This window comes from Miniopterus schreibersii (genome assembly GCF_964146895.1).
Source record: "Miniopterus schreibersii genome assembly, chromosome: 3".
Lineage (NCBI taxonomy): Eukaryota > Metazoa > Chordata > Mammalia > Chiroptera > Miniopteridae > Miniopterus > Miniopterus schreibersii.
The window spans coordinates 22921746-22944859 of record NC_138103.1 but is presented as its reverse complement, the minus strand read 5'-3'; the positions used below and the strand labels follow the sequence as shown (position 1 = coordinate 22944859).

At 44.5% G+C, this 23114-nt stretch overlaps 1 protein-coding gene across 2 annotated transcripts in view; it reads left to right on the top strand.

Moving 5' to 3' along the window:
* The window catches only part of TMC7 (transmembrane channel like 7), a 49758-nt gene that overhangs the window by 5129 nt on the left and 21515 nt on the right, over positions 1 to 23114 (top strand). Inside the window, exons 2-5 of one of the 2 annotated variants that reach the window (XM_081133271.1) lie at positions 9810 to 10053; positions 11463 to 11611; positions 14635 to 14802; positions 18561 to 18643. In XM_081133271.1, coding sequence (XP_080989397.1) covers positions 9810 to 10053; positions 11463 to 11611; positions 14635 to 14802; positions 18561 to 18643 — 644 coding nt within the window. The remainder of the gene's footprint in view (positions 1 to 9809; positions 10054 to 11462; positions 11612 to 14634; positions 14803 to 18560; positions 18644 to 23114) is intronic. The other variant, XM_081133270.1, reaches the window with a different exon arrangement.

The following is a 23114-nucleotide window of genomic DNA, read 5'->3' as shown; positions in this document are numbered from 1 at the left end:
GAACTTGTTTTGTTTTTTAAAGATAAATGAAGAGAACCTTAGTTGGTAGTTTTTATGGAGCCTTCTGGGCTAGGTGTGAATTCTAACTTGGCCAGTTATTAGCTGTGTGACCTTGAGCAAGTCCTGTTACCTCTCTGAACCTTAGTTTTCTTACCTGTAAAGTTGGGATAATCATACCCCTCTGCTAGGGTCACTAAGAGGATGTAGGGAGAGAAGCATGTCAAGAATCTAGCGCTCGATTGGTAGCTGTTGGCATTGTTATTATTTGGCCTTCTCTAGCCCTAGTGCTGTAAGATTGGAGGACTGCATGTGCTGTGTGCCTGTTCTTTCTGCAGATAGGCTATGAGATATTTATAGAATCAAACAACTATTCTTTGGGCTTTTTCAGTCCAACAGAGTGTATTAAACTTGAAGTAACCATTCAACCTGCAGTGTTTATTTTTTTTCTCTCCCTATCTGCTAAGCCCATTCATCCGGGTCACTCATCACCCTTACAGGTGTCCCGGAGGGAGGGATCTTCTGCAAGCCTGGAACAGCTGCAGGTTCCACGGGCCATATTTGGGCTGCAGTGGTTCTCTGGTGAGCCAGCCATCTGGCTTATTTTTGACCCTGTCTGGAAGAGTCTGACTTCTGCCCAGCAGCTCAGGCCAGGATTAGGCCCAGGGGCCCTTGGTGGCTTTTTATTGTTTTGTTTTTGTTTCTTTTAGGAAGTGAAGAATTTATGGAGAGATAAAAGGGGGAAATGACTTTCCAGTGTTGTCAACTGTGTTGTAATCTGGTTGCTTTTTAAAGGAGCATTGTTTGGGTGTGGGACCCAGCCCAGACCCCTGGGGGCCTCCCCCTCCACCCACCAGGAGGAGGAAGGAAACTGACCTTGAGCCTTAACCATGCACCAGGCGGCGGGTCTAGTGGTGAAAGAGGCAGGCTAGGGACACGCTTTCACAAAGCAGGGGAGACACCCACTGAACAGTGAAAGACAAAAATAGGGTAGTTACAGATCACCAGAACTGCTGAGAAGGAAATAAACAGGAGATGGGACAGAGCGGGGGAGGGGGGGACCTGCTAGATGGGTGGTCGGGAAGGCCTCTCTGAGGAGGGGACTTCTGAGCTGAGGCTGAAGATGTAAAGGAGTCAGTGCAGGTGACTCTGAAGTGCAGGTGGAAAGAGCGTTCAGAAGGAGGGACAGGAAGAGCAAAGGGCTGGAGCGGGAATGACCTTTGTGTGTTTGAGGAGGCCCCAGCTGGAGCTCAGAGGAGGAGATGGGATGGTCAGGCGAGCAGGAACCCGCTCCTGAAGATCCGCTAGGCCCGGGTCAGCTGTTTGATTTTGGTTTCAAATGTGTAACTTTCTTGAATCCTTACAGCAACTCAGTGAAGTAAGGTGTTATTTGTCCCTTTTATCCCTGTGGAAACTGAGGCTCTGAAAAGTTACTTGCCAAGCTCCTGAAACAGAAGGACATTATGTTGTCAACCTGGAGCCAGCATGGCCATGTAGTCACTTTACAAATGTTTATTTGAACACCTGTTATGTGTCAGGCCCCATGCGAGTTGCCAGAGGTCTTTGCCCTCAGGGTGCAGACCGTAGTTCAGCCTGGGCAAAGTTCTTGTCTTCTCTGAACTTTCCATATTGTGAAATCAGTGATACATGGAGTCACTGTGAGAGTCGCAGGAGGTAATCATGTAAAGAGTTTGGCATAATCATAGCACATGGTAAATACTAGTTGCCATGAACGTCACTTCCAGGAACTTTGAAAATGTCTTTTGGAGAGATCCTCGCCAAGGACGATAAACACACCACATAAGGAGTAGCTTGGTCCATAGCAAGAATCATGTACATTAAGTTCATCAGTAAATAATGTCAACCGATGGTCACTGGCGACAATTCACCAACAGGAACCCTCCATTTGGGGTGTGGTGAAGAAGGAAACTTTATTCAGTGCTAACAGCTCAATTGTGATACAGCACAGCTGTGAAAACAACAGGGCTGTGAAGCAGTCCTAAGGCCTGGTGGCCCTGAGGCCAGGTCCCTATTGACTAAAAGGGCTCTGCTCCACTCCTTGCTGTTCTGCTTTGCACTGCTCTGGTCTACTCCACTGTGCTGGGGTCTGTTCCAGCCTGTGCTGGTCTCCTCCAGTGAGATATCATCCGTGTTTTAGCTCACCCAGGGAAACACACTCTTCTGTCTTTGGTGGGAAGAGAAAATGCCCTCTGAGCCAGAGAAAAGTACAGCCCGTGGGCCAAATCCTGGCTGCCACCTATATTTATGAATAAAGTTTTATTAGAGCACAGTTATGCCCATTTATTTATGGATTATGGTTGCTTTCCTGCTACAACGTCAGAGTTGAGTAGTTGTGACAAAGACCGTGTGGTAAGTAGTCTTTACTATCTGGCCCTTCACAGAAAAGTTTTGCTGACCTGTTTTCTGAGTATCTTACATAGCATAACTGTTTAACCCTCAGGAAGGCTGTGTGAGGTGGGAACTACTCCTAACGTGTGGGAAACTGAGGCACAGAATGGTTAAGAAACTTGCCAGGTCACACAGGTGGCAACTGGAGTTGGGATTTGAATCCAGGCAGCAGGCTTCAGAGGCCATGCTCTTAACCACCGTGTGATATCACCTCCTCATACAGACAGAATCAGAGTAACTGCTCCACTGACAGCCCACCGGGTACTCTGAAAACCGGGAGACCTGGGTCCTGCGCCCAGCATGGCTCTGATCACCCAGTTAGTCACTGCTCCTGTAGGCTGTTTGCTCAATGTTTGTAAAGCCTTGGACCCAACCAGTCTCCAGGCCCCACCCAAGGTGCCAGGTGCCAGGTGCCATGATTCATGCAGTTCCTCCCAGCCCTGAAGTTCTGAAGCCTGGCAGACAGAGGAGGCTCCCAGGGCTCTTGGCACCTCCCCTCTCAGATTAGGCTCTGGGCTCCTGTGAATGAAGCCCCTTTACATTATTCAATACATGTGTGGCTATGGAGATGTAAATTGAACGAAGTCTGATAAAATGAAAAATTCATTTCCTTAGTCTTATCAGCCACGTTTCAATTGCTCAGTAGCTACGTGTGGCTAGTAGTTACCATACTGGACAGCACAGATGTAGAACATTCCCACCATTGCAGAGGGACAGCACAGCCTGACATGTGATGCCCTGGCATGGGACATAGATATGCCAAACTTCAGCTCACAGACAAAAATAGCCACGGGACTGGCCAGAGAGATCCTGTTAAATATGAGTTAGATCAATGTCATTCCTCTGCTCAAAGCCCCTCATGGTTTCCACCTTACCAACTAAAAGCCATGGCCTCACCTTAACCCACAGGCCCTGGTGGCCTTGATCTCCTACCCCAGTACTCCCCTCCCTGCTGACTCTTCTCCAGCCACACTGACCTCCTTTCTATTCCTCAGACTGGCTGAGCATGGTCCTGCCTCGGGGCCTTTGCACTTGCTCTTCTTCCAGTTAGCTTTGTGGTTCTTTCTCTCCCGTCAAGCTTTGCTCAAACCCATCCTTGCCTTATTTTTTTCCACACACTTATCTACCTGAAATATGTTGTTGCTCATTTACTGTCTGTCTCCTTTAGCTAGAATGTAAGTCCCATAAAGGCAGGAGAATTTGTGAATTATATTCAGGGCTGTATTCCAGTCCTAGGACAGTGCTTGGCACATAGCAGTTGCTCAGTAAATGCTTTCAAGTATGTGAATGAATGAACAGGCAGATAGGTAGGTGGCCTTTCCAGGGGTAGGGCAGTGATGAGTCTCTGGCCTCAGAGGTTTTTGAGCACTTGGTGGGGATGTCAGCGGCTTTAGCTAGATTCCCTGGATTGTGAGCCCCTGGTTAAAACCCCGTGGTAGCTGTGAGCACAAGTTACTCAGGTACCCCACCTCTAGTTAGCATCCAAGATAAAAACAATGTCAAACCTTAGAATATGAGTGGAAAGAAGTCCAGAGAGTTCTTAAATTGATGTCCACATTTCCTTAGTAGCAATACCAGTCTAGGTGAGCTCGTGCCATTTATTTCTTAAGCAATAATGGCAAAGCAGGTTCCCAATTGGGTTGGTTCGTGTAAAGTACCTGAAAGAGGAAGAATGTACTATATGGTCAATATCTCGATACTTTTGCCAGCTTTTTTACCCTCCTTTAAATTTTTTTTAATTGTGAAAAATATCCATATAAAAAAGAATAATGTTAAATGCTTAAGTTCCTTAAATATTTTTCTGATTTTGGGGTGCACCTGCTTTGCTGGTATGCTAAGCATGTACTTTGGTCTGTCTGGTGGGTGATCCAATGTTACCTGTATATCCCCAGCACCAAATTCATTCATTCATGATTCATTCATTCTGTGGTGAAGGAGAAAGGTGGGGCCTCTGCCCTCATGGATCATGGAGGCTACAGAATAATAGGGGAGGGAGAGAGTCCAAGACAACACACAAGTAAACAATTAGGAAGGGGGATGGAATAATGCCAGGGATGTGTGCAATGGGATGGGCTCTTAGGAGATTTGTGCTGATTGAAGGAGTGAGTGACAGCTCATCCAGGCAGGAAGGAGTCTTCATCTCCAGAGTCCCAATGCCCAGCCCAGAGTCCCATGCAGAGAGGGGCTCCATGCAACCAAACTAATTCCCATGGCAGCTGGCAAGAGGCCAGGACTGGATGACCCAGAAGGTCCCATCATATCCAGAGTTTCCATGATTCTGCAAATGGGAAGAAAATCCCTGAAGAAAATCCAGCACTAAATATGGTTGGGCTCAGTTCCTGGCAAACACTCAAGGGAGGCTGGTGGTGGTTTTAGTACCATTCAGATCACAGTTGGCCTGTGCCCACATCCTGGGAGTGTTTGTGCCCATTGGCAGGGTTTGGTGTCCTGTGGAAGGAGCTTCAAAGAAAGTTGGGACCTAAAGATGCTTTCCAGATGTGCCTGCACCTGCCCATTCGTTCATTCATTCATTCTTCAAATGGAAGCCCTTCTACCAGCAAGACTCTGCTCTAAGCCTCAAAGAGACTAACTTTGTCCTTAACCTGGAAGATTACGGGACACCAGAAAAAGTACTTATGCCTGCCCCTGTCCCCACCCCTCCTGTGATCACCCAGTCACCTGTCCACCTAAATGATCATCTAATTGCTGAAATCTGGCTCCAGTGGCAACCAGAGTCTAGGTATTCCTAGATGGAGGCACCTCAGTATCTGAAATATGTTCCCAATCGCTTCCCCGTGCAAATGGTCAACAAACAGCCCACACATTGACCACAGGACTTAAGTGGCCACACTGATGACACTTTCAGCTGGACCAACTCAGGAAGACATTCTGACAATAACTGTAACGAGACATTCTTATTATCTCTGGGGATGAGAAAACCGAGGCTCAGAGAGCTGACATGACCTGCCTCTGTAAGAAGCAGTGGAACCAGGAGTCTGCCAAACATCAAAGCCTTGGGCAAGCTGCCATCTGTCTGGCCTCGGCCTCCCTGCTGCAAAGCCAGGGCACCTCGCTGCCTGCCTCTGCAGGCTGGCCTGAGAAACCAGATGCTGCTGTGCTCTGAAAAGTGTGTAGTCCTGTGTGAAAAGGAGAAGAGGTGGACCATAGTTATAAAAATGATGATGCCTGTGTTCAAAGGTATGGTTGTGATTTTTTAAAAAAAATTTGAAGATGGAGAACTTCCCAAGAATGTCTGAAAAGGAAAAATCATTTCTCTTCAATGATGGCCATTTAAAAAATATAGTTTTCCACCAGGGACTGTCCTTATGAAATGTGAACAGGACACATTTTCCTGTGGAACGTACGCAAGAACAATCAAATTATGACTTTTAAAAACTATGTTTTTATTGATTTTAGAGAGAGGGGAAAGGAGAGGGAGAGAGAGAAACATTGATGAGAGAGAAACTGATCAGCTGCCTCCTGCGTGGCCCCCACTGGGGATTGAGCCCAGAGCAAGCCCACGACCCGGGCATGTGCCCTGACCGGGAATTGAACTGGCGACCTCCTGGTGCATGGGTGGACGCTCAAACACAGCCACACCGGCTGGGCAACCAAATCATTACTTTAATTGATATGGAATTTTAGCGATTATGAAACATTTTCAAATCCATGGCCCATTGAATCGTTTCATGGTGAAAACCACAGCTTGACATCTGACAAGCCTATGATAGGGCCCTAGTTCCAACACTTAATAGGTGTGTGAGTGGGAAAGGCACTTAACCTCTCTAAGCCTCAGTTTAGTCATCTGCTAAATGGGATAATTCTATTCAAAGGGAAGTTCAAAGTATTAAACATGGTGATACATTCTGAGTACCTCGAATAGCCTATTTCAGTAAGTACTCAATGAATCCTAGCCAGTAACCCTGTCTTCACGATCACACCCATGAAGTCCATGAGGTCACATCCCCAGTTCTGGAGATGAGAAACATCACTGAGACAGTCATTGTCTTGCCTGGTTAGTGGGTGAGAAGCCAGCCTAGACTCCAGCTCCAGTGCACGGCCCTGACCCCACAGCTGCTGAATATTCAATAGGTCAGTGCTGCTCCATATTTAAAGACCTTTGTTTGTGGTTAATAGCAGCTCTTTGTTGCTGTCCAGAGGGAGGAGAGGCCTCTTGCCTGGATTACTTGGACCCTCTTGCCTCTAGACCCGCCCGCCATGCCCCTGATTTGCTTTAGGGAGCCATCATTACTAATTGGAAGTGTGTCATATCCTCGGGGTGCACTGGGGCAGGGAAATGGAAGGTTGAGGGAGACTGGCAGGCTTGCGCTTGGCAACTGGCCAGGCTCCCGACGCGTGGCTGTGTGTCATCTGTGGTGGGACAGCTGTTCCTTTGTGTCTGCACAAGCCCATCAGAGAGGCGAAGGTTACAGCCCTGCCCTGTCAGACTCCCACTCAGAGCGAGGCCTTGGCTGGCTCCCTGCTCCCCAGGACTCCCTCTGTCCCTGCTGGGGAGCCCCTCCTTGTCCTGTTAGCTGCATGGGCACTGATGGAGTCCACTGCCTGCCGGGCACTGGACTGAGTGCTTCCATCTGTAGGATCGCTTTCAGTGCTCATAAGTGGGCCCCTGTGGTGGGTCCTGTCCTTAGCCTCGAAGCCTCCAGAGTGATCCTTTAAAATTAAGTCAGATTATGACATGCTTCGGCCCAGAGCCCTCAGTGGCTTTTCGTCTGCCACATCCAAGGGTCGTAGCACAGCCAACAAAGTCTGACTTGGTCTGGCCCTGCCACCTCTTTGACCTTGACCTCTGCTTTTCCATCCTCCCTGTCCCAGTTACCTGTTGTTGCTTAACAAACTGCTCCAAACGGGGTGGTTAAAGCCATTTTATTATTTCTGCTGATTCTGTGCATCAGGGAATCAGTGGAGCCTGGAGGAGAGGGTTTGCTCTGCTGGATGTCATGTTTGCTGGGACCGAGTGTCCAGATGGCCTCTTCACACCCATGGCGGTGCCTGGTGCAGATGACCCGGAGGTCTGGGGACTGGTTGTAATGGCCTGCCAGGGTCGTAAGCCTGGGACCTTTGGTTCTCCTCGTTGGAGGTTGGGGCCTCTTCCTCTCCATGTAGTTGTCCCAGCAGCTTAGTCTGACTCTTTACATGGCAGCCCATGTAGGAAGCTTCAAGCACTTTTAAGGCTTGGGTCTGCAGCTGGCAGAGCATCACTTCTGTTGCATCCTTTGGTTAAGCCACAGGTCCAGCCCGGATTCAAGAGGGGGCAACAGAGGGCTGGTGTGGCTCATCAGGGACCACCAATGAAACTTCCATTAATTTACTTTTTCGTTCATTTACTTTTCTCCAGCCACACAGGTCTCCGTGCTCTTCTTCAAACTGCCATGCACATCCCTGCCCCAGGGCCTTTGCACTTGCTGTTTTCCTCTTCCCCAAATATCCACAGGGCTCACACCTCCCTCCATTCAGCCTCAGCTTAAATGCCACCTTAATAGAGACCATACCCGACCCCAGCTTATCAAAAACAGTGTACTCTGCCCATCACCTCTGCTCCCTTACCCCACTCTGTATCTTTTTTCACTTATTGCCTCCTGGCATAATATGTATTGCCTATGTATTGTCTGATCCCCCCTGCCCTCACCTTAGAAAATAAGTACCACATGAACAGGGCATTTGCTCAGCTCAGGCGCCAGATGTGACACTTGGTAGATATATTTGTTGAATGAATATATATTAAAGTTTAGGAAACTGAAGCTCAGAAAAGTTAAATAAATTTCCTAAGGACACAACTGTAACTAACAGAGCCAAGATTCAAACCCAAGCAATTTAGCATCTAACATTGAGCCGTAGATGCTCTGCTCCCTGTAGGGTTAATTGTTTAGTTAATTATGGCTCCCTCCTATTTTCTCTCCTTGTGTCCTGTCTCCACTCAGAGTGATTGTCCCACAACTAAAATTGGATCAGGCATGAAACCCATCCTGAAGGCAGTGTCCCTCACCTTCAACAGAAGGACTTCCCTTAGACCACTGCACAAGGCACAGCAAAGCTTAGCCTCTAGCTGTGGCCTGATGTAGTAGAGAAAATATAGATTTTTGAGCCAGGCAGACCTGGTTCTGTTCCCAGCACCCCTGCTCACAGCCTCTGTAAACATGAGCAAGTTAGGATTGCCATCCATTCCTGCATCCTCCCGATCGGTACTTACGAACTCCCGCTCTGAGCCAAGGATGGTGCTAGGTCTTGGTTCACTGGGGGAGACAGTGAACCAAGAATGTGATAAGTGCTGTGGAGGACTCACTGGTATGGAACAATGTGTAACAAGGCACCTGCACTAGTGCAGTGAGGCAGGGACAGTTTCCTGAGGAAGTGACATTTGAGCAGGAGCTAAGAGGTTAAAGAGGTAGGCACGTCCATTCCAGGCATAGAGGGAACAGCATATGCAAAGGCTCTGAGGAGGAGGGGACACATTTTAGTATCTGAAAGATCCCCAAAAGTGTGTGGGTGTAGGGCAGGGAGCCTGAGGAGCTGGAGAGGCAGGCAGGAGTCCGATCATGCAGGACTTTGAGGGCCTGGACAAGGGGTTGGGGAACCATCAATGACTCTATTCTCTCACCTGTAAAATGGGGATGATAATAAACCCATCCCCAGTATGTGGAGTGTCTGTGGTCCGCTGGGCATCAGCTGGCTGTAGGCTGGTCTGGGTTGGTCTCAGCAGGGTGGTCATCGAGCTCCGCGTGGTCTGATCGTCTGGCAGGTAAGCTCAGCTTGTTTACATGGCAGTATCTGGGGTACAGAGAGCAGAGAAATCCACAAGCTTAGACCTGGCATAGCATCATTTCCACTGTATTCTGTGGTCCAAGCAGATCACAGGGCTAGTCCCAATCCCGTGATGCATGTGAAACTCAACACAGTGCCTGGTTCATAGGAATTGTTCTGTAAACATTGTTGTTGTTACTATGCAAGGCACTTTTTCCTTTTCAATGTTTTATTCCATACGTCATTCTACCCTACACTGTGTGAGGATAGTTGAGGCAAATATTACTAGCCCCATTTGACAAATGAAGAACAGAGAGATTTAGATTAACTGCCTTAGGTCACACATTTAGCTAGTGGTCGCAGCCAAACACTAGCACTCAGATATCATGTAACTTAGAGCATATTTGCAAACTCATCTGTTGAAAGGGAACCCATTTGCAGATGATTTCATTGTCCTGAGCACCATCCTGGTAAATAAAATAAGATACCAACGCTTTTGTCAGTGGCCCAGGCTAGTGGCTGTCTCCAAGGCTGAGTTATGGTCTTTGTGGTCCAAGTCTCCTATGCAACTTATTCTTGTTGGCTCCCAACAAAAGTTGTTGGCTCACTGTGAGTAAATGATGCTTTTCTTCTTTCCCACCCAGAGAACTTATGTTTGGATGCCAGTTGCTTTTCTTCTCCACCTGTGAATTTCCTGCAAGAATTGCCAAGCTACCGTTCCGTTGCACGCAAGAGGACGAACATCCCTTCTCGAGACAAGCAAAGTGGCACTTTACTGAAGCCAGTAGACTCTTATAGCTCTCAGCTGGAGGAGGGAATCACTGAAAACCTCGATGGCCAATCCATTCGAAAGTATGCACTGAACATCTCTGAGAAGCGGAGACTAAGGTTTGTTCAATAGCCACCTGGAAGGCATCTGATGTAGGTTTGGGGCAGAGGTGCATTTTATGCATGGCCTGCGTTTCCTCAAGAGCTCACATAATCAAAACTTCTTTTCTTAGAGTAAGCTAAGCTGCTGTGACAAAGATACCCAAACATGTAAAAGCTCAGTCTATTAGAAGTTTATTTCTTACTCACATAAAAGTCCTGGATCAGGTCAGTGGAGGACTTTGCAGTCACTTAGGGACCAGGTTCTTTCCATCTTGTGGCTCTGCAACCCTCCCAAAGCTTCACTGTTGTCTGCATCTGGCCAATAGAAAGGGAAAGAGTCTGGAGTATGAGTGCACCAGTTAGCTGTGCTGTGTAATAAGTCACCCCACAACTTTGTAGTTTCAAGCAATAATCTCACAAGTCTACAAGTCAGCAAGGGCAATTCTTCTAGTTCCATTTGGGCTTACTATGTATCTATGGCCAGCTGTGGTCGAGAGGTAGCTCTGCTGTCTAGGCTTGGGGTCAGCTGGCTGTAGGCTAGTCTGGAATGGTCTCATCCTCCACCAGGTTAGCTCAGGCTTGTTTGCATGGCAACAGCTGGCAATCCTGCAAGTCTTCTTGAAACCTGGGCTTAGAACTGGTACAGCATCACTTCTGCATTCTGTGGTCTGACCAGATCACAAGGCCAATCCAGAATATAATGTTTTTAAGATTCATTCATGTTGTAGCATGCATCAGTACTGTATTCTTCTTTTTTTTGGTAGGTTTTTTTTTGTTGTTGTTAATCGTTACCTAAGGATATTTTTCCATTGATTTGTAGAGAGAGTGGAAGGGAAGGAGGGTGGGGAAGAGAGAGAGAGACATTGATTTGAGAGACACATATTGATTGGTTGCCCCCGCATGTGCCCTGACTAGGGCAGGGATCAAACCTGCAACCCAGGTATGTGCCCTTGACCGGGAATCGAACCCATGACTCTTCAGTGTGGGGCGGTCATTCTAACCACTGAGACCACCAGTCAGGGCAGTACTTTATTCTTTATTATGGCTGAGTAGTGTTCTGTTGTGAGGATATAGCTCATTTTGTTTATCTGTTTATCTGTTGATAGACATTTGGTTTGTTTCCACCTTTTGACTGTTGTGAATAGTGCTGCTGTGAATATTCTGGCATAAGTTTTGGTTTGAGACCCTGCTTTCCATTCTTTTGGGGTGTCTACCTCGGAGTGGGATTATTGGGTCATATGTTAATTCCAGCTTTAACTTTTGAAGGAACGGCCACTCTGCTTTCCCTAGTGGCCACACATTTTTACATTCCCGCCAGCCACGTATGAGGGCGCCAGGGCTTCCACATCCTCTCCGCTGGGGTTTTAGTTGATGCTAAGGCTTAGCAGTGGTGCCACAGTCATTGTCACGCTTGTTTTTTAATGCAGGGACATTCAGGAGACCCAAATGAAGTATTTATCTGAGTGGGACCAGTGGAAACGGTATAGCAGCAAGTCTTGGAAGAGGTTCCTAGAGAAAGCTCGCGAGATGACGGCCCACCTGGCGCTGTGGCGGGAGGACATTCGCAGCATAGGAGGTACCGTGCCCGCGCCGCGTGGTGCTCCGCCCGGTGCTCCGCCCCAGGGCCTGGGGAGGCGCCGCTTCGCCTCCTCTGACTTCCAGCGGCAATCTAGCGTTCCCTTCCACCACGAACAGGAGCAACACCACAGTTAGGAGCGGCACAGCCTGTGTCTTTGTCACCAGGAAGGTCACAGATATTTTCCTGTTCCTTCCGGTCGTAGTTGTCTTGGAAACCACTTAAGCTCATCGCTACTGTGAAATTACAGCCGGCTTTAGATGTGCCCCTAGGTCTTGCTGTTTAACGTGCTAATGAAGATGCTCATGCGTTGTTCCATCGCAGATCTGGCTTTGTTTATATTTTGTGCATTTAAAACATTATTCTGAGATGTCGTTCGTTAGGCTTCCCCACACTGCCACAGGTGCCCATGGCCCTGAGGACACTGAGAATCCCTACTTTCCCAGGCGGTGACGGTGGGACGCAGCGCTGCATTAGGCAGCTTGGGGTGCCATGGCAAAGTACCACAGGCTGGGGAGCTTCGACTACAGGCATTCATTTTCTTGCAGTTCTGGAGACTGCAAGTTCAAGATCAGGCCACTTTCTCACTGTGTCTTCATGACCTCTTTTTTGTGCACACTCCAGGAGCGAGGGAGAGGAGGAGAGAAAGAAGGCTCTCGAACTGGTACCTCTTATATGGGCACTAATCCCATCATGAGGTCCCCACCGTTATGACCTCATCTAAACCTCATTACCTCCCAAAGGCCCTATCTCCAAATACCATCACATTGGGGTTAGGGCTCCAACATATGAATTTTGGGGGGACACAATTCATTCTATAGAAAGTATACAAAAATTGGAAGTTGTACCAGAGTATAAAATTAGGAGAAAAACATTTTTACGTTTGGGCGACGTAGTAGAGCCAGAGGCGAAAATACCTTTTAGGTTTACATAGTTTCTACCATAAAGCAAAATTATTTACAAAAGTATCTCCTCTAAACTGCTAGGATGGACATTTTGTGAAATTTGTAAGCAGCAATGCAGGAAATACGGAAGAAATGATCGCCCCCATGATTACTATTACAAGACCTATAAAATACCATCGTTGATAATCTATTCAATGAACTACCTTTTGTGGTGGTTGTTTTAGTCAGAGAACGTAAACATGTTTCTAAGGAGTTTCATTAGAAACTTAGAACTTCAACCATCCACTTTTGAAAGTTAAGCGAAACTCACATTTGGAGTAAAATTATAAAAGCTGGCCTTTATTGAGCCTTTACTACAAACCAGGCCTTGTGTTAAACATTTCACTGGTAGTGTCTCCGTTAGTCCTCGCAAGATCCTTTCCTATGGGTGTTTATCACTTGCATGGCTCAGAGAAATTAAAACACTTGTGCAAATTCACTGGCTAGGACAAGGCAGACCCAGAATGTGAACCCAGGCAGTCAGGCTTCAGAGGCTAAGGTTTTATACACCACACCTGTCTTATTAAGTGGCAGCCTTTCTGGAGATTTTCATTCAGAAAGTGGCTTGTGTATTGGAGGGCAGTTCTCCCTGGGGAACTGGGACCTGGATTTTCTCTTCAGTGCTTCCACTCCTGTGATTTCCTGGCTGGCAGGGTACTCCTCTGGCAGGAGGTGAAGGTGTGACAGCCGAGCTCCTTGCCCTGGCAAGGCTGCCGGGGTTAGAGAGAAGCAAAGATTGTGCATCTCTTATATCTTCAGTCTCAGAAGATAAGTTTTCTGCTCCCACAAAGGACAAGCAGACATCCTTACTCTTCAAGTGCTTTCTGACCGTCCTTAATAATTGAACCATTATGTGACGGGAAGTTTGTTTTCTTCTTGAAAAATCATTGACTGTAATCCTTAACAGAATTAGGAGAAAAATTATGATTATCCCAACAAAGGTGTATAATTGATAACATTCAATTCTCATTCTTAGCGAATAAGGAATAGATGGGAACTTTCTTAGTCTGGTAAGTGTATCTATAAAAATTCTGCAGCAAGCATCATACTTAACTGTGAAATGCTGCAGGTGTTCCCCGAGTTGAGAACGAGAAAAGGGTGCTAATTATCACTGACTGTAAGCTGCATCCTCCTGGAAGTTGTAGCCCATGTACAGCCTTGGGGGGGGAAGATGTAGTGAATGGAAAGGAAGAAACAAAATGCTGTTTTTTAAAAAAATAAAGTTTCTTGACACAAGATCTCTGTATAAAACCAACTGTATTTCTGTATACCAGCAACAAACACTTAGAAAATGAATATTTAAAAATGATGCAATTTACAATAGCATAAAAAAATTTGAATACCTAGGAATATAGATATGAAGGGAGATATGAATCACTCTGCACATAAAAATATACATTATTGAGGTTAAATAACCTAAATATATCATGTTCATGGATCAGAAAATTTAATATTATAAAGATGTCACGTCTTCAAATTGACCCCACATGTTTTCCATGTAATCCCAATCAGAATCTCAGCAGATTTTGTTTATATGTGTGAAAATGACCATGCTGATTCTAAAATGTATATAGAAATGCAGAGGACCATACCTGAGGAAGAGCAAAGCTGAAGGACTTATAGCACTATATGTTAAGTATCATTATATGTCTACAATAATTACAGTCAGGTATTGGTGCAAGGATAGACAAATAGACCAATAGAACAGAATAGAGAATTCAGAAACAGCTTCATACGTTTGGTCAGTTACTGAAGCACCACTGTATTTCATTGGGGAAAGAGTCTTGCAATAAATGGTGCTGAAGTGAATTAGATTTTCATATGAGAAAAGATAACTATTGAGTCCTGGCACACCATTCTCAAATGGTTAATTCACAATTGAATGTATATTTACAAGTCAAAGTTTAAACAATTAAAAATAGAACCTTAAATTCAACAGTAGAAAAAAATAAACTGTTTCTCTGTCCTCCCCTCCCACCAGGATTCCTCCAACTTCAGCCCTATGTAGCTGATTAAATCTACAGTGGGTTAAAGGGTCGACACTTCTGGTCAGTGATGTCTGGATTTCTTTTCTTCCAGGGAAATTTGGCACTGGGATTCAGTCCTATTTCTCGTTCTTGCGATTTCTGGTGTTGCTGAATTTGGTGATCTTTCTGATCATCTTTATTCTGGTTTTGCTCCCAGTCTTGCTCACTGGATACAAGGTGACCAACAGCAGCTTCGTGCTCATTCCAGCCAAAGACGTAGGTGAGTCTAAGGCCTGATTTTCCCTGAAGAGTGTTACCTGGCTACAGTGCTCCCTTCTTTAGAAATCTTTATATTCTTAATCTTGGGTTACTGTATTAGTCAAGATGGGTTAGGTTATGCTGCAGAAACAAATGACCCTGTAACTCTCAGCACCTCATATCCACAGAGGTTTCTTGCTCACAGTACATGTCCATCACTGTTTGGTGGTGGCTTTTTTACATGTCATCTTCATGCTGGAGACCAAGCTGATGGAGCACCCTCTTTCTAGACCACTCACAGTCACTATGTCCAAAAGAAAAAGAGCCATGACAAATGTGCTGTCTCCTAAAGCTTCTGCCTGAAGATGACACACGTCATTTCTGCCACATCTCATTAGCCAAAGCAAGTCATTCAGCCACTCCTGAGTTCAGCAAAGCATTTGGGAGGAGACCTGCAGTTTCGGAAAGTGGAATATTTAGCAAACATAATACAATCTACTCCAGTGTTTTCATTTCACACCTTTCATCTCCAATAATGGTGATGCTCGGGGCTTCCATTAATTAAACACCAATCATGCACCAGTGGCAAGTGCTGGGCCTGTGTCTTCTTATTGAATTCTCAACACAAGCCAGATCTCCTGGGTATTTTCTTTATTCACATGGGGAGAGCTTCAGTCATTCCACAGACATTTGATTACCCTCTAGTACCAGCTTCTGTGCTGGGGCTGGAAGTGGCAGCCGCAGACTTCTCCCGTCACATAATTCCTTTCCCGTGGCCCTAAACATTCCTCCTCTTCGTATTTGTTTCTGTCTTTATTTCATTACACTTCAAAAGAAAATGAGGGTAATGTGGAAACCCTGACTTAGTTCAGGGCATTGGCACTTGTATTGAGTGCCTACTGTGTGCCGGATGCTACCTTCTCATTTTTGCATAAGTCTGTTTTACAGATAAGTATTCCCTGCTGCTATATGAAAACCCTGGGTTCAGTTTCAAGGCCTCGCTCTGCTGGTTGATTAGACTTTCTGAGCCTCAGTTTCCTTATCCATAGAATGGCGGTGACAATTTATTTTATTATTTATTTTTAAATATATCTTTATTGATTTCAGAGAGAGGAAGGGAAAAGGAGAGAGAGAGAAACAGAGAGAAACATCAGTGATGAGAGAGTCATTGATTGACTGCCTCCTGCACGCCCCCGACTGGGGATCGAGCCCACAACCGGGGCATGTGCCCTGACCGGGAATCGAACCACAATCTCCTGGATCCTAAGTCGATGCTCAACCGCTGAGCCACGCTGGCCTGGCTGGCGGTGATAATTTAAATAATGAGATGATTAATTTCATTATTCAAATAACACCTCACTATTTAATACTTTGTTCATTAAAAGTAATAAATACTTATTTAAATTATAAATAATTGAAACAATAATATAAATTCTGTATCATTTAACATAGAAAATAAGAATGTTTAAATAATTAAGCAGTACTCATAACTTAAAAATGAGTATTAAGTAAGACAATACAATGATCAGCACATGGAAACAGCTCAATACATGACAGCTTTTTTTTTTTTTTTTAGTGTTCTTTCTAGAAGCACTGAATGCTATTCTGTCTCTCATGGGAATCGAGCCTGGGCACTTAACTACTAGACTCAACTGCCTGGTCACTTCTCCCTTCAGCCGTAGGCAGGGCCTTGGTCATAGAGGAGTCACCCCCCCTGCAGAAAATGCAGCTGGACTAAGTGTGGCCAGCGTGCATCCCTTCTTTCTCGTCACTATTTTCTCTGTGTCTTCTCCCCTCTATAATCACTTTAAAAAAAAAAATTTACCTAGTAAACTCTTTCCCTTAAGAAAAGGATCAGAAGCCTTTCTCTTCCTTTTCTCACTTTCCTTCCCTTCTTCATTCCTTCAACAAGTGTTTATTGAGCATCTACTGTGTGCCGGGCCCTGAGCCTGACACTGAGGCTACAGCAGGGAACGGCACACCTGCATCCACAGTGTTAATACATTCTAGCAGATGGTGGGCTTTAAGGAATGAACCACATGAAGTATAGAAGGCATGAATTGGGCCATGGGGAAAGGGAAGAGATAGTCCTGAGAAGCTGGACGCCAGGACACTGGAGGCTGAGGGGTCCCCAAAGCCCTTTGTGAAGGCAGGGACATTTAAGGCCAGCCCAAGAGGGTGAGAGGAGGGCAACTTTTGAACTCAGGGAAGTGTCTTCATGCAGAGGAACAGCATCTGTGAAGGTCCAGAGGTGGGAAGTAACTCAGCATATGAGAGAAACAAAAAGCCTGGCATGGCTTTTCCTGTTAAGGGCCAGATAGTAAATATTTTGTTCTTTGCAGGCCATACAATCTCAGTTGCCACTATTCATCGTTGCCACGAATGTCATGAATGGGCAAGGCTATGTTCCCCTAACTCCCTATTAACAAAAACAGGCAGCTGGCCAGATTTGGCCCACAGGCCATAGTTTGCCAGCCTCTAGGCTGGAGGACAGTGAGTGAGGAACAGAGCGGCAGGCATCTCATTTTATCTCCCTGGCTCCTCTCCAAATAGAATGACTGTCTCTCTCCTCTGCGTATAATGCCATGTTCATGCAACCATCTGAGTACCTTATGTAAACCTAACTGCTACTTGTCTTTCTTTACCCCTTGATGGGGAGCTTTTCAAGGGCAGGAACTGCTGCTTACTCATCATGTTATCTCCAACACCTAAGTGATTAAGAAATGTTTGTTGAATGAGTAAATGAACACATGCATGTTAGAGTTATAAAATGGCAGAGCTGGAGAAACTGGTTAATTTCTTTTATTTTAATAAAGGGGAAATTAGGACCCAGAAAACGGGTGATAAATTGGATTATTTTCCCCAATTTGTTGCTCCCTGTATTTGTGACTTTGCAGGGCCTCTCACTGTGGACAGAGAATACTTCCTGCTCCATTGCTTTTGCACTTGGTCACATGGCTTGTTTTGTCTAGTGGAGTGTTAGCTTGAAATGGCTTTGCGTGGCTTATCTTATGAGACAAACCATGAGGAGAGCATCCCCCAGGTGAGCCATTTCCTCTTCAGCCTGGGCCCAGAATGGAATCATGGGGAGCAGTTCTGAGCCCAAGTGGAAGCCCAGAGTCTATCCTGGCTTAGCCTAAATCAGCTGAATTAACCCTAACTGCAGATTCATGAATGAGAAAATAAATGGTTGGTATGTGAAGTCACTGAGATTTTGAGGTTATTTGTTACAAAGCAATAACTGACTGACACAGAGGAAGTGAATTAATTCAAGGATAAGGTAGTGTCACTAAAATTGTTATTTAAATAATTTCTTGGTTAATTATACAAATATAAATATATGTATTTTTCAAATGAAACTTCATATTTACACACACATAGAGAGCTTTTAAAATTGGATGTGCTTAAAATGGAATAACAATTATATCAATCACTTATTCTAAAACATGCACAAACATGAACCCCAAAACACAAAATACAGTGTGAGCAGAAAACACTATAAGTGGACCCACATGCAAAATGTACAGAAAAAAACATACATCCCCAGATATTTAGGGAGAATAGTGAAACGGAAATGCTTTTGTACTTGGTGCGTTGGGGTTTGGTCTGCAAATAGAAAGTCACCAACATACAAACACGTCCCTACATAAATATATCTAAATATAATGATATCTAAATGTGTGTACATACACGTATGTGCATGTGTACACAAAGTGTGATAGACAAGTTATAAAGGCTGTAAAACTGTTTCCACTGATCTTGGTTTTTGTTTTTTTACAGATATTCAATGCACAGTGTATCCAATAAGTAGTTCTGGACTCATCTACTTTTACAGTTATATCATAGACTTGCTCTCTGGCACTGTAAGTATTTAACATAATTCTGTATTGGAGCCCTCAAGATCCTGAAAATAGGTTAATTTAAACATCAGTTTCCTGAATGTTGTTAGTGAGAGCCAAACAGTGTGGACACAATACCAGTAAAAGGCACAGGATTTGCAGTGACCTCTTCAGCGAGGAAAATGTTACCCATCACCTGCTAGAGTGCACAGGAGATAGGCATTGTCTCTTGCAGCCATTGCCTTTTTCCTGCCCCAGCCACCTTCATGTTGACCTGCAACAAAATACTGAGTTCCCCCTTAGAAAAGTCAATGAAAATAAACCCAGATAGAATTATTTAATTTCTCTGACATTGAAAACCTAAGATTTGGGGTTTCTAGACCACCTGGGTGGAAGCTGTGGCTCTTCTCTGTAGAAATTACATACCCAGATGTGTGATGCACACGTGCACACATACGCCCATACATGTGTGTGCTCACCCCATTTGTACACATACGTACACATGTCCTGAAATCCCTTAAAAGTCTACCGATCCCAGGTTAAGGCCCCCTTCTCTAAAGTGGAATTAATCTCGTCCTTATAGTATTTCAAAAGGATTTTTTAACCTTCTTCTAAAAAATGATTTTTTTGGTGAGCTTTCATTTTTTTAATCCCACTTTTTTTCAGCATATAAGAACACAGTCATGAAAAGTGACCATCTGCCCTCTAGATCAGGGTTTCTCAACCTCAGCACTGTGGACTTGTCAGGCCTGATAATTCCTTGCCTTGGGGGCCTGTCCTGTGCACTGTAGGATGCTAGCAGCGTCCCTGGTCTCCTCCCATTAGATGCCAGTAGCGGTTCTGCAGTTGTGACACCCAGAAATGTCTCCAGACACTGCCAAATGTTTCCTGGGGGCAAAATTGCCCCTCGTTGAGAACCACTCCATTCGATATTTATAAAATAATCTTTCTGAAAGTTATTGGTATTAAAATACTATGTCATTGAACTTCCACTTTTCTGAATAGATAATAGAAAGTATTGAGTTTGTCCATTGTGCTTAATTCTGAAAAAGTGTTTTTTACATCTCTGATATTTTTCTCAAAACAACGGAGAGGAATTGTCAGGTGGGTTTTGAAATGTCCTCTACACAAGGAGAAAAAAAATTCAGTGACTCACCCAAGGTCACACAACTATGGAAAACAAAGTGGGAACAAATCCCAGAACTGCTGTTATCCCCATTTCTTTAGATTACATCCCCAAAGAGAAATCTGTAAGAGCTCCACACATCATAATCTTTCTTATAGGAATTTTTTTTAAATCCTCACCTGAGGATATGTTTTTATTGATTGACTGAGTGATTGAGAGAGAGAGAGAGAGAAACATCTCATCCTGACCGGGGATCAAACCCGCAACCCTTTTGGTATAGGTACGATTCTTCAACCGAGCCACCCAGCCAGGGCCTATAGGAAATATTTTCTTTTCTTTCTTTCTTTATTTTTAAATATATCTTTATTGATTTCAGAGAGGAAAGGAGAGGGAGAGAGAGAGAGATAGAAACATCAATGATGAGAGAGTCATTGATCGGCTGCCTCCTGCACGCCCCCGACTGGGGATCGAGCCCGCAACCTGGGCATGTGCCCTGACCGGGAATCGAACCCCGATCGCCTGGACCCTAGGCTGATGCTCAGCCGCTGAGCCACGCCCGGCCGGGCTATGGGAAACATTTTATAGGAGACTTAGCTGCACCTGATTATCAGTGTTCAATATGGTATGCAAGACAAAAACAGCCCTGTCCAAAAGAATATTCTACAATGATGAGAATGTCCTGGAACTGTGCTGTAAAATTCAATAGCCACTAACTCTTGAGCACTTGAGATGTGGCTACTGTGACTGAGACACTGAATTTTAATTTTATTAAAAATTTAAGTTTAGCCCGGCCGGATGTGGCTCAGTGGTTGAGCGTTGACCTAGGATCCGGGTGATCGGGGTTCAATTCCTGGTCAGGGCACATGCCCGGGTTGCGGGCTCGATCCCCAGTCGAGGGTGTGCAGGAGGCAGCTGATCAATGACTCTCTCACCATTGATGTTTCTCTCTCTCTCTTTCTCTCTCCTTTCCTTTCTCTGAAATCAATAAAGATATATTTAAAAAAAAAAATAAATTAAGTTTAAATCGGCCTGAGAGTGCCAGAGAGATCCAACAGTGTTTGTCTTCGTTGAAAACAATTGAGCTAAGCTCATTTTAAAATCAGAAAAATTATTTTCCTGGCCCAGTGAACCTTTACCCTGTAATGTTACGTCGTTTTGAGGGAGAGATTAATAATAACCCTGATATCAGCCCCAGGGAATGTAAACAGGTTTCATGTCGTTGGGCAAGTTTTTATGGCCTGTGTGCCCGCCTTCGGGAGAGTTAAAAGAAAGAGTCTTCTGTTACTACTTTTTTTTTTCCTGTTAAAAATTTTAATTAATAGAAAAATACACGATTGTCATAAAAAATACAGAATTTATAGAGTAAAATGTGACTATCCCTCTCCAGAGGTCACTAAACCTTGAACACTATATGGCTCATAGCCTTCTTGCCCTTTCTCATGTGCTTACAGGGTCTTACTTAATATTTTAGAGTCTGGATTTTTCCTGATCTGGTCGGGCCCCTGTTGAGGGATGTTGCGGTTGCCTCCTTTTTCCTTCTTTGTAAACAATGCCGTGGTGAACATCTCTGTGCTGCCTGTGATGCTGCTCCGTGTATGTCCTCTCTCCATCCTGGAATTTTCCTGCCATCCGTGGAGGAATTTGAGGTGGTCAGTTACTCTTTCCATAAGAAGTCAGGGACTGTTGCCCGGCCGGGCGTGGCTCAGCGGTTGAGCATCGACCTAGGATCCAGGCAATCGGGGTTCGATTCCCGGTCGGGGCACATGCCTGGGTTGCGGGCTTGATCAATGACTCTCTCATCATTGATGTTTCTATCTCTCTCCCTCCCCTCCTTTCCTCTCTCTGAAATCAATAAAGATATATTAAAAAAAAAAAGAAAAAAAAGTCAGGGACTGTTCTGTGCTATATTTTCACATCGGTCACTTCTTTCTTTCTATTATTATTATTACTTTGGCTAATAGCTTTATTGAGATATAATTTACCTATCATATAATTCACCCATTTAAAGTGTTCAATTCAGTGGTTTTTAGTATATGACTGAGTTGTGCAGGCATTACCACAATCACTTTTAGAATATTTCACCACCCCGAAAAGAAATTTTATACCCTTTAGGTATCCCTTCCTAGTCCCCATTGTTAGCTCTCAGCAATTGTTAATCTTCTTTATGTTTCAATGAAATGCTTATTCTGGACATTTCATATAAATAGAATCATATGACATGTGGTCTTTTGTCTCTGGCTTCTTTCACTTGACATGTTTTTAAGGTTCATCTGTGTTGTAGCATCTATCAGTCTTTCATTCCTTGTTATGGCCAAATAAGATTCCATTGTATGGAAATACCACATTTTGTTTCTTTATTCCTGATGGACATTTGGATTGTTTCCACCTTTTGACTGTTCTGAATAATGCTGTGATGAACATTCATGTGTGAGTTTTTGTGCAGAGATATGTTTTCACTTCTTTGGGGGTATATACCTAGGAGTGGAATCACTGGATCAAATAAATGGTAACCCTATCTTTAATTTTTTGAAAAAATGTCAGGCTTATCTAAAGTGGCTGCACCATTTTATATTCTTACTAGTACTTTATGAGTGTTCTCATGTCTCCATATCCTTGTCAACACTTGCTATTACCTGACTTTTTTATTATAGCCACCTTGGTCTGTGTGAAGTGGAGTGTCTTTGTGTATTTTTTTGTTTGTTTTTTTTCTTTATTAACTTTTTAGAGGGAGAGAGGAAGGGAGAGAGAAAAACATGGATTTGATGTTACACTTAATTATGCATTCATTGGTTGATTCTTGTATGTGCCCTGACTGGGAGTCAAACCCTCAACCTTAGCTTATCCGGATGATGCTATAAGCAAAGAGCCAAAGCTGTGCCTTTGCAGTTTTGATCTGTATTTCCCTAATGGCTAATGATGTTGAGCATCTTTTCATGTGCTTATTGGCCATTTGTTTATCTTCTTTGAATACATGTCTATTTGGATCCTCTTTTGGATCCTCTTTTGGATCCTCACTAAGGGATATGCTTTCGTTGATTTCTAGAGAGAGATAGGGAGGGATGAAAGGAGTGTGGGAGAGAGAGAGAGAAACATCGATCGGCTGCTTCCTGTACACGCCCCAACTGGGGATCGAACCTGAAACTTGGGTATGTTCCCCTGACCAGGAAGCAAACCGGTAACCTTTTGGTGAATGGGACGATGCTCCAACCAACTGAGCCACCTAGCCGGGGCCTCTTTCCATTTTAATTGGATTATATATCTTTTTATTGTTGGGTTATAAAAGTTCTTTATATATTCTAGATACAAGTACCTTATCAGATATATGAGTTACAAGTATTTTTTCTTATTCTCTGGATTGTCTTTTCACTT